At 51.0% G+C, this 12,813-nt stretch overlaps 1 protein-coding gene across 1 annotated transcript in view; it reads right to left on the minus strand.

Annotated features, from left to right (window-relative positions):
* LOC116938203 (polypyrimidine tract-binding protein 1-like) overlaps nucleotides 1–12,813 on the minus strand; it is a 117,787-nt gene that overhangs the window by 13,581 nt on the left and 91,393 nt on the right. Inside the window, exon 11 of the mRNA XM_076064852.1 lies at nucleotides 5,398–5,431. Within this exon, the coding sequence (XP_075920967.1) occupies nucleotides 5,398–5,431 (34 nt within the window). The remainder of the gene's footprint in view (nucleotides 1–5,397; nucleotides 5,432–12,813) is intronic.

A 12,813-nucleotide genomic window follows, 5' to 3' on the forward strand; every position in this document is an offset into this window, starting at 1 on the left:
TGTAACACAGCATCAGCCACCATCACCACCACCACCACAACCACCAACGCCACCACCACCACCACCACCACCCACCACAACCGACGAGAATAGAAAAAAGATGATGTGGCAAACGAGAGCGGCGATGATGACAAAATAAACGAGCGGGATCAGCAGCCAGAGTAGCCACGGCCATTGTGGGTGGGGGGAGAGGGGAGGAGGAGGAGGGGGGGCTGGTGGGGGTGAGGGGGAAATTTCTGACGGGAGCTACAACTCACCAACCCACCCACCCACTCACCTAACCTCTCACAGCCATTCACTCCAACACTCAATTGCCCACCGACTAACAACTCACCTACCCACACATCCGCCCACCCCACTTCACCTACCCACTCCGCTGGCTCACCCACTCACTCACTCACCTATCTATCTACCCACCCATGCCCTCAACCTACCACACCCCCACCCATCCACTCGCCTACTCAACCACCCATACACTCACCCACTCGCCTACTCAACCACCCATACACTCACCCACTCGCCTACCTACCCATCCACTCGCCTACTCAACCACCCATACACTCACCCACTCGCCTACCTACCCATCCACTCACCTACTCAACCACCCATACACTCACCCACTCGCCTACCTACCCATCCACTCACCTACTCAACCACCCATACACTCACCCACTCGCCTACCTACCCATCCACTCGCCTACTCAACCACCCATACACTCACCCACTCGCCTACCTACCCATCCACTCGCCTACTCAACCACGCATACACTCACCCACTCGCCTACCTACCCATCCACTCGCCTACTCAACCACCCATACACTCACCCACTCGCCTACCTACCCATCCACTCGCCTACTCAACCACCCATACACTCACCCACTCGCCTACCTACCCATCCACTCGCCTACTCAACCACCCATACACTCACCCACTCGCCTACCTACCCATCCACTCGCCTACTCAACCACCCATACACTCACCCACTCGCCTACCTACCCATCCACTCGCCTACTCAACCACCCATACACTCACCCACTCGCCTACCTACCCATCCACTCGCCTACTCAACCACCCATACACTCACCCACTCGCCTACCTACCCATCCACTCGCCTACTCAACCACCCATACACTCACCCACTCGCCTACCTACCCATCCACTCGCCTACTCAACCACCCATACACTCACCCACTCGCCAACCTACCCATCCACTCACCTACTCAACCACCCATACACTCACCCACTCGCCTACCTACCCATCCACTCGCCTACTCAACCACCCATCCACTCACCCACTCGGCTACCTACCCATCCACTCGCCTACTCAACCACCCATACACTCACCCACTCGCCTAACTACCCATCCACTCGCCTACTCAACCACCCATACACTCACCCACTCGCCTACCTACCCATCCACTCGCCTACTCAACCACCCATACACTCACCCACTCGCCTACCTACCCATCCACTCGCCTACTCAACCACCCATACACTCACCCACTCGCCTACCTACCCATCCACTCGCCTACTCAACCACCCATACACTCACCCACTCGCCTACCTACCCATCCACTCGCCTACTCAACCACCCATCCACTCACCTACTCAACCACCCATACACTCACCCACTCGGCTACCTACCCATCCACTCGCCTACTCAACCACCCATACACTCACCCACTCGCCTACCTACCCATCCACTCGCCTACTCAACCACCCATACACTCACCCACTCGCCTACCTACCCATCCACTCGCCTACTCAACCACCCATACACTCACCCACTCGCCTACCTACCCATCCACTCGCCTACTCAACCACCCATACACTCACCCACTCGCCTACCTACCCATCCACTCGCCTACTCAACCACCCATACACTCACCCACTCGCCTACCTACCCATCCACTCACCTACTCAACCACCCATACACTCACCCACTCGCCTACCTACCCATCCACTCGCCTACTCAACCACCCATACACTCACCCACTCGCCTACCTACCCATCCACTCGCCTACTCAACCACCCATACACTCACCCACTCGCCAACCTACCCATCCACTCGCCTACTCAACCACCCATACACTCACCCACTCGCCTACCTACCCATCCACTCGCCTACTCAACCACCCATACACTCACCCACTCGCCTACCTACCCATCCACTCGCCTACTCAACCACCCATACACTCACCCACTCGCCAACCTACCCAGCCACTCACCTACTCAACCACCCATACACTCACCCACTCGCCTACCTACCCATCCACTCGCCTACTCAACCACCCATACACTCACCCACTCGCCTACCTACCCATCCACTCGCCTACTCAACCACCCATACACTCACCCACTCGCCAACCTACCCAGCCACTCGCCTACTCAACCACCCATACACTCACCCACTCGCCTACCTACCCATCCACTCGCCTACTCAACCACCCATCCACTCACCCACTCGCCTACCTACCCATCCACTCACCTACTCAACCACCCATACACTCACCCACTCGCCTACCTACCCATCCACTCACCTACTCAACCACCCATACACTCACCCACTCGCCTACCTACCCAGCCACTCACCTACCAATCCAATCACTCGGCTACGCAAGTATTCACTCACCTACCAATCCAATCACTCGGCTACGCAAGTATTCACTCGCCTACCAATCCAATCACTCACTCACCTACCCTCCCACTCACCTACCCACCCACTCATTCACTCACCCACCCACACACCTACCCATTGTGCTCTGGGTGCGATGCTATTGGATATCGCCGTCCGGCTAAGCACCACTCTGCACTGCTGCTATGGAGGAGTACATTGAATGTGAGATGTTGACTACCTCGCCTGGTACACAGGAGGTCGTGGGTTCGATCCCGGACCCTGTGAGATGTTGACTACCTCGCCTGGTACGGAGGTCGTGGGTTCGATCCCTGGACCCTGTGAGATGTTGACTACCTCGCCTGGTACACAGGAGGTCGTGGGTTCGATCCCTGGACCCTGTGAGATGTTGACTACCTCGCCTGGTACACAGGAGGTCGTGGGTGCGATCCCGGACCCTGTCCCCGCGGTGGATGTATCTCCGGCTTTTCCCCTCCACGTTTAGAATCAACATCGCCACGACTTTTAGAGTATTTGCCTGCTGTACACGTCCACGTGATGATGAAACTGATGATAGCCATTGGCAGGTCGCTTCTGATTAAAAAGCTACACAGAAACTCACTGGTGACCTTACACCTGGCAACACAAACACTGTCAAGTTTTAGTGTGGGTCTCGGTGGGTCTCTATAAGTATGGGTCTCTATGGGTCTATGAGTATGGGTCTCTATGGGTCTCTGTGGGTCTTTTAGTATGGGTCTCTGTGGGTCTATGAGTATGGGTCTCTGTGGGTCTCTGTGGGTCTATGAGTATGGGTCTCTATGGGTCTCTATGGGTCTATGATTATGGGTCTCTGTGGGTCTATGAGTATGGGTCTCTGTGGGTCTATGAGTATGGGTCTCTGTGGGTCTATGAGTATGGGTCTCTATGGGTCTCTGTGGGTCTATTGAGTATGGGTCTCTGTGGGTCTATGAGTATGGGTCTCTATTGTTCTCCGAGTATGGGTCTCTATGGGTCTCTGTGGGTCTATGAGTATGGGTCTCTGTGGGTCTGAGTATGGGTCTCTATGGGTCACTGTGGGTCACTGAGTATGGGTCTCTGTGGGTCTCTGTGGGTCTATGAGTATGGGTCTCTGTGGGTCTCTGTGGGTCTATGAGTATGGGTCTCTATGGGTCACTGTGTATGGGTCTCTGTGGGTCTCTATGGGTCTATGAGTATGGGTCTCTATGGGTCTATGTGCATGGGTCTCTATGGGTCTATGAGTATGGGTCTCTATGGGTATCTATGGGTCTATGAGTATGGGTCTCTGTGGGTCTATGAGTATGGGTCTCTATGGGTCTATGTGCATGGGTCTCTATGGGTCTCTGTAGGTCTCTATGAGTATGGGTCTCTATGGGTCTCTGTGGGTCTATGAGTGTGGGTCTCTATGGGTCACTGTGTATGGGTCTCTGTGGGTCTCTATGGGTCTATGAGTATGGGTCTCTATGGGTCTATGTGTATGGGTCTCTATGGGTCTCTATCGGTCTATGAGTATGGGTCTCTGTGGGTCTATGCATATGGGTCTCTATGGGTCTCTATGGGTCTCTATGGGTCTATGAGTATGGGTCTCTATGGGTCACTGTGTATGGGTCTCTGTGGGAAGTCACACAGTCGCTCAATGGGACTGTACACAGCTGCTAACTAAATACAACTTGCGTGTATGTGTGTGTGTATGTGTGTGTGTGTGTCTGTGTGTGTGTGCATGCGTGTGTGTCTGTGTGTCTGTGTGTGTGTCTGTGTGTGCGTCTGTGTGTGTGTCTGTGTGTGTGCGTTGGCGTGTGTCTGTGTGTAGGGAGTTTCTAGTTAATAAACTTGACAGCGATCAAACAAAAAGGGCAGTTTGTGATGCTGATGAAGTAGTAACACAAGGTGGTGGTGGTGGTGGTGATGGTGGTGATGAAGGTGGTGGTGGTGGTGATGATGGTGGTGGTGGTGGTGATGATGAAGGTGGTGGTGAAGTTGGTGGTGGTGATGAAGGTGGTGGTGGTGATGATGGTGGTGGTGAAGATGGTGGTGGTGAAGATGGTGGTGGTGAAGATGGTGGTGGTGAAGATGGTGGTGGTGGTGATGAAGGTGGTGGTGGTGATGAAGGTTGTGGTGGTGATGAAGGTTGTGGTGATGAAGGTGGTGGTGGTGATGATGGTGGTGGTGATGAAAGTGGTGGTGGTGGTGGTGATGAAGGTGGTGGTGGTGGAGGTAGTGGAGGAGGAGGTGGTGGTGGTGGAGATGAAGGTGGTGGTGGAAATGAAGGTGGTGGTGGAGGAGGTGGTGGAGGAGGAGGTGGTGGTGGCGGTGGTGGTGGAGGAGTTGGTGGTGGTGGAGATGAAGGTGGTGGTGGAGGAGGTGGAGGTGGTGGTAGTGGTGGTGGTGGAGGTGGTGGAGGAGGAGGGTTGGTGGTGGAGATGAAGGTGGTGGTGGTGGTGGTGGTGATGAAGGTGGTGGTGGTGGTGGAGGTGGTGGTGGAGGTGGTGGTGGAGGTGGTGGTGGAGGTGGTGGAGGAGGAGGGTTGGTGGTGGAGATGAAGGTGGAGGTGGTGGAGGTGGTGGAGGAGGAGGAGGAGGGTTGGTGGTGGAGATGAAGGTGGTGGTGGTGGTGGTGATGAAGGTGGTGGTGGTGGTGGAGGTGGTGGTGGAGGTGGTGGTGGAGGTGGTGGAGGAGGTGGAGGAGGGTTGGTGGTGGAGATGAAGGTGGTGGTGGTGGTGGTGGAGGAGGTGGAGGAGGAGGAGGGTTGGTGGTGGAGACATACCGAAGAGGACAAAGAGGCTCTGTGGCGTGACCATCTTTAGAAGGGAGAGAGGAGACGCAGCAGCAGCAGCAGCAGCAGGAGGAGCAGGAGGAGCAGGAGGAGCACAACCACCCCCCCAGGGACACAGCACAGGGGGAGACACGGGGGAGATGGGGGAGGGAGAGGAGATGGGGAGGGAGGGAGGGATGGGGAGGGAGAGATGGGGAGGGAGAGATTGGGAGAGAGATGGGGAGAGAGAGATGGGGGAGAGATGGGGAGGGAGATAGGGGAGAGAGAGAGGGAGAGATGGGGAGAGAGATGGGGAGGGAGGGAGGGAGAGATGGGGAGAGAGATGGGGAGGGAGGGATGGGGAGGGAGAGATGGGGAGAGAGAGATTGGGAGAGATGGGGAGGGAGGGATGGGGGAGAGATGGGGAGAGAGATGGGGAGGGAGGGATGGGGAGGGAGAGATGGGGAGAGAGAGATTGGGAGAGATGGGGAGGGAGGGATGGGGGAGAGATGGGGAGAGAGAGATGGGGAGGGAGAGATGGGGAGGGAGAGAGAGATGGGGGAGAGAGATGGGGGAGAGTTTGGGGAGGGAGAGATGGGGAGAGAGAGGGAGGGGAGGGAGATGGGGAGAGAGATGGGGGATATGGGGAGAGAGAGAGATGGGGAGAGATTGGGGAGAGAGATGGGGGAGAGAGATGGGGGAGAGATTGGGGAGAGAGATGGGGGAGAGATTGGGGAGAGAGATGGGAGAGAGGTTGGGGAGGGAGGGAGAGATGGGGAGAGAGAGATGGGGGAGAGAGAGGGAGGGGAGGGAGATGGGGAGAGAGATGGGGAGAGAGAGGGAGGGGAGGGAGATGGGGAGATGGGGAGGGAGAGAAGGGGAGAGAGAGAGATGGGGAGAGAGAAGGGGAGAGAGAAGGGGAGAGAGAAGGGGAGAGAGAGATGGGGAGAGATGGGGAGATGGGGAGAGAGAGAGGGAGAGATGGGGAGGGAGAGGGAGGGGAGATGGGCAGGGAGAGGGAGGGAGAGGGATGGGAATTGTAAAAATCAGCGAGAAACAGTGAGGAGATAAATAAAAATGTAAATAAATATTAACACAAATCTGAATAAAAAGTCAAAGCGTTGTGAAATAAAAACGTGAGGGGGTTAGCGTGGATGTTGAGAAGCCATCAATCCCTCTCCACACACAGCGCACACACACACAGCACACACAGTACACACACACACAGTACACACACAGTACACACACACAGTACACACACAGTACACACACACAGTACACACAGTACACACACACAGTACACACAGTACACACACACAGTACACACACACAGTACACACACAGTACACACACACACAGTACACACACACACAGTACACACACACAGTACACACACACAGTACACACAGTACACACACACAGTACACGCACACAGTACACGCACACACACACAGTACACGCACACAGTACACGCACACAGTACACACACACAGTACACGCACACAGTACACGCACACAGTACACGCACACAGTACACACACACAGTACACACACACAGTACACACACACAGTACACACACACAGTACACGCACACAGTACACGCACACAGTACACACACACAGTACACACACACAGTACACACACAGTACACACACACAGTGCACACACACACAGTACACACACACAGTACATGCACACAGTACACACAGTACACACACAGTACACACACACAGTACACGCACACAGTACACACACAGTACACACACAGTACGCGCACACACAGTACATACACAGTACACACAGTACACACACAGTAAACACACAGTACATACGGCACACAGTACACACACACAAAACACAGTATATACACACACACAGTACACACACAGTACACACACACAAAACACAGTATATATATATAGACACACACACAAACATAACACAGTACACACACACAGTACAGTAAAACACAGTATGCAAACGCAGTACAGCATGCACAGCAAGCAAACAGCACACACAACACTAACACACAACACTAACACACAACACTAACACACAACACTAACACACAACACTAACACTAACACACAACACTAACACTAACACACAACACTAACACTAACACACAACACTAACACTAACACACAACACTAACACTAACACACAACACTAACACACGACACTAACACTAACACACGACACTAACACTAACACACAACACTAACACTAACACACAACACTAACACACAACACTAACACTAACACACTAACACACACACACTAACACTAACACACTAACACACAACACTAACACACAACACTAACACTAACACACAACACTAACACTAACACACAACACTAACACTAACACACAACACTAACACTAACACACAACACTAACACTAACACACAACACTAACACTAACACACAACACTAACACTAACACACACCACTAACACTAACACACAACACTAACACTAACACACAACACTAACACTAACACACAACACTAACACTAACACACAACACTAACACTAACACACAACACCAACACACACACAACACCAACACACACACAACACCAACACACACACAACACCAACACACACACAACACTAACACACACACAACACTAACACACACACAACACTAACACACACACAACACTAACACACACACAACACTAACACACACACAACACTAACACACACACAACACTAACACACACACAACACTAACACACACACAACACTAACACACACACAACACTAACACACACACAACACTAACACACACACAACACTAACACACACACAACACTAACACACACACAACACTAACACACACACAACACTAACACAACACACAACACTAACACACACAACACTAACACACACAACACTAACACACACTAACACACACAACACTAACACACAACAGTAACACACAGCACTAACACACAACAGTAACACATCACACCCTGTTATAACACTGCAGTAACACAACCTGTTATAACAGCAGCAGTAACACAGCGCACCCTGTTATAACAACAGCAGTAACACATCACAACCTGTTATAAACACACAACACAGCACACCCTGTTATAACACAGCACACCCTGTTATAACACACAACACAGCACACCCTGTTATAACAACAGCAGTAACACAGCACACCCTGTTATAACAACAGCAGTAACACAGCACACCCTGTTATAACAACAGCAGTAACACAGCACAACCTGTTATAACACAGCACACCCTGTTATAACAACAGCAGTAACACATCACACCCTGTTAAAACAACAGCAGTAACACAGCACACCCTGTTATAACAACAGCAGTAACACAGCACACCCTGTTACAACACAGCACACCCTGTTATAACAACAGCAGTAACACAGCACACCCTGTTATAACACAGCACACCCTGTTATAACAACAGCAGTAACACAGCACACCCTGTTATAACAACAGCAGTAACACAGCACACCCTGTTATAAACACACAACACAGCACACCCTGTTATAACACCAGCAGTAACACAGCACACCCTGTTATAACAACAGCAGTAACACAGCACACCCTGTTATAACAACAGCAGTAACACAGCACACCCTGTTATAACAACAGCAGTAACACAGCGCACCCTGTTATAACAAAGCACACCCTGTTATAACAGCAGTAACACAGCACACCCTGTTATAACAACAGCAGTAACACAGCACACCCTGTTATAACACAGCACACCCTGTTATAACAACAGCAGTAACACAGCACACCCTGTTATAAACACACAACACAGGATGCTATACAGCTCTAACACAGCATGCCGTGTAAAACACTGTGAGTGATGAGTGTGTGTGAGTGTGAGTGATGAGTGTGTGTGAGTGATGAGTGTGTGTGAGTGATGAGTGTGTGTGATGAGTGTGTGTGAGTGATGAGTGTGTGTGAGTGATGAGTGTGTGTGATGAGTGTGTGTGAGTGATGAGTGTGTGTGAGTGATGAGTGTGTGTGAGTGATGACTGTGTGTGAGTGATGTGTGTGTGAGTGATGTGTGTGTGTGAGTGTGTGTGAGTGATGTGTGTGAGTGATGAGTGTGTGATGTGTGTGTGAGTGATGAGTGTGTGTGAGTGATGAGTGTGTGTGAGTGTGTGTGTGAGTGAGTGTGTGTGAGTGTGTGTGAGTGATGAGTGTGTGTGAGTGATGAGTGTGTGTGTGTGTGTGTGATGAGTGTGTGTGAGTGTGTGTGTGAGTGAGTGTGTGTGAGTGTGTGTGAGTGATGAGTGTGTGTGAGTGATGAGTGTGTGTGTGTGAGTGATGAGTGTGTGTGAGTGATGTGTGTGTGTGAGTGTGTGTGAGTGTGTGTGAGTGATGAGTGTGTGTGAGTGATGAGTGTGTGTGAGTGATGAGTGTGTGTGTGTGAGTGATGAGTGTGTGTGAGTGATGTGTGTGTGTGAGTGTGTGTGAGTGTGTGTGAGTGATGAGTGTGTGTGAGTGATGAGTGTGTGTGAGTGATGAGTGTGATGTGAGTGTGTGTGAGTGATGAGTGTGTGTGAGTGATGAGTGTGTGTGAGTGATGTGTGTGTGTGAGTGTGTGTGAGTGTGTGTGAGTGATGAGTGTGTGTGAGTGATGAGTGTGTGTGAGTGATGAGTGTGATGTGAGTGTGTGTGAGTGATGAGTGTGTGTGAGTGATGAGTGTGTGTGAGTGATGTGTGTGTGTGAGTGATGAGTGTGTGTGAGTGTGTGTGTGAGTGATGAGTGTGTGTGAGTGATGAGTGTGTGTGATGAGTGTGTGTGTGAGTGATGTGTGTGTGTGAGTGATGAGTGTGTGTGAGTGTGTGTGTGAGTGAGTGTGTGTGAGTGTGTGTGAGTGATGAGTGTGTGTGAGTGATGAGTGTGTGTGTGTGAGTGATGAGTGTGTGTGAGTGATGTGTGTGTGTGAGTGTGTGTGAGTGTGTGTGAGTGATGAGTGTGTGTGAGTGATGAGTGTGTGTGAGTGATGAGTGTGTGTGTGTGAGTGATGAGTGTGTGTGAGTGATGTGTGTGTGTGAGTGTGTGTGAGTGTGTGTGAGTGATGAGTGTGTGTGAGTGATGAGTGTGTGTGAGTGATGAGTGTGATGTGAGTGTGTGTGAGTGATGAGTGTGTGTGAGTGATGAGTGTGTGTGAGTGATGTGTGTGTGTGAGTGTGTGTGAGTGTGTGTGAGTGATGAGTGTGTGTGAGTGATGAGTGTGTGTGAGTGATGAGTGTGATGTGAGTGTGTGTGAGTGATGAGTGTGTGTGAGTGATGAGTGTGTGTGAGTGATGTGTGTGTGTGAGTGATGAGTGTGTGTGAGTGTGTGTGTGAGTGATGAGTGTGTGTGAGTGATGAGTGTGTGTGATGAGTGTGTGTGTGAGTGATGTGTGTGTGTGAGTGATGAGTGTGTGTGAGTGTGTGTGTGAGTGATGAGTGTGTGTGAGTGATGAGTGTGTGTGAGTGTGTGTGTGAGTGATGAGTGTGTGTGAGTGATGAGTGTGTGTGAGTGTGTGTGTGAGTGATGAGTGTGTGTGAGTGATGAGTGTGTGTGAGAGTGACTGAGTGGAGAGTGAGTGGAGAGTGTGAGAATGAGTGGAGAGTGAGTGGAGAGTGTGAGAATGAGTGGAGAATGAGTGGTGAGTGTGAGAATGAGTGGTGAGTGTGAGTGAGCGGCGAGTGAGTGTGAGAATGAGTGGTGAGTGAGTGAGTGGTGAGTGTTTGAGTGAGTGGCGAGTGAGTGTGTGAGAATGAGTGGTGAGAGTGAGTGACTGAGTGACTAAGTGTGAGAATGAGTGAGTGGTGAGTGAGTGTTTGAGTGAGTGGCGAGTGTGTGAGAATGAGTGGTGAGTGAGTGTGAGTGGCGAGTGAGTGTGAGAGTGAGTGGTGAGTGAGTGTGAGAATGAGTGGTGAGTGAGTGTTTGAGTGAGTGGCGAGTGAGTGAGAGGTGAGTGAGTGTGAGAATGAGTGTGAGAGTGAGTGTGAGAGTGAGTGGCGAGTGAGTGAGAGGTGAGTGAGTGTGAGAATGAGTGTGAGAGTGAGTGGCGAGTGAGTGAGAGGTGAGTGAGTGTGAGAGTGAGTGGTGAGTGAGTGTGAGATTGAGTGTGAGAATGAGCGGTGAGGGTGTGTGTGTGTGTGAGAATGAGTGAGTGGTGAGTGTGAGAATGAGTGAGTGGTGAGTGAGTGTGAGAGTGAGTGGCAAGTGAGTGTGAGAATGAGTGAGTGGTGAGTGTTAGAGTGGTGAGTGAGTGTGAGAATGAGTGAGTGTGTGAGTGTGAGAATGAGTGGTGAGTGTGAGAGTGAGTGAGTGTGAGAATGAGTGAGTGGTGAGTGTGAGAATGAGTGTGAGAATGAGTGAGTGGTGAGTGACTGAGTGAGTGTGAGAATGAGTGAGTGGTGAGTGAGTGTGAGATAGAGTGAGTGTTTGAATGAGTGGTGACTGAGTGAGTGAGTGTGAGAATGAGTGTGTGAGTGAGTGTGAGAATGAGTGGTGAGTGAGTGTGAGAGTGAGTGACTGAGTGAGTGGGAATGAGTGGTGAGTGAGTGTGAGAATGAGTGGTGAGTGAGTGTGAGAGTGACTGAGTGAGAATGAGTGAGTGTGAGAATGAGTGAGTGTGAGAATGAGTGAGTGTGAGAATGAGTGGTGAGTGAGTGTGAGAGTGACTGAGTGAGAATGAGTGAGTGTGAGAATGAGTGAGTGTGAGAATGAGTGAGTGTGAGAATGAGTGAGTGAGTGATGAGTGACTAAGTGAGTGAGTGTGAGAATGAGTGAGTGGTGAGTGTTAGAGTGGTGAGTGAGTGTGAGAATGAGTGAGTGTGTGAGTGTGAGAATGAGTGGTGAGTGTGAGAGTGAGTGAGTGTGAGAATGAGTGAGTGGTGAGTGTGAGAATGAGTGTGAGAATGAGTGAGTGGTGAGTGACTGAGTGAGTGTGAGAATGAGTGAGTGGTGAGTGAGTGTGAGATAGAGTGAGTGTTTGAATGAGTGGTGACTGAGTGAGTGAGTGTGAGAATGAGTGTGTGAGTGAGTGTGAGAATGAGTGGTGAGTGAGTGTGAGAGTGAGTGACTGAGTGAGTGGGAATGAGTGGTGAGTGAGTGTGAGAATGAGTGGTGAGTGAGTGTGAGAGTGACTGAGTGAGAATGAGTGAGTGTGAGAATGAGTGAGTGTGAGAATGAGTGAGTGTGAGAATGAGTGAGTGAGTGATGAGTGACTAAGTGAGTGAGTGTGAGAATGAGTGAGTGTGAGAATGAGTGAGTGTGAGAATGAGTGAGTGTGAGAATGAGTGAGTGAGTGATGAGTGACTAAGTGAGTGAGTGTGAGAATGAGTGAGTGTGAGAATGAGTGAGTGTGAGAATGAGTGAGTGGTGAGTGAGTGTGAGAATGAGTGAGTGGTGAGTGAGTGGTGAGTGACT

The sequence above is a fragment of the Petromyzon marinus genome, unplaced genomic scaffold (genome assembly GCF_048934315.1).
Source record: "Petromyzon marinus isolate PM22_M1 ecotype Great Lakes invasive population unplaced genomic scaffold, UKy_Petmar_22M1.pri1.0 PM_Scaffold_81, whole genome shotgun sequence".
NCBI classification, from domain to species: domain Eukaryota; kingdom Metazoa; phylum Chordata; class Hyperoartia; order Petromyzontiformes; family Petromyzontidae; genus Petromyzon; species Petromyzon marinus.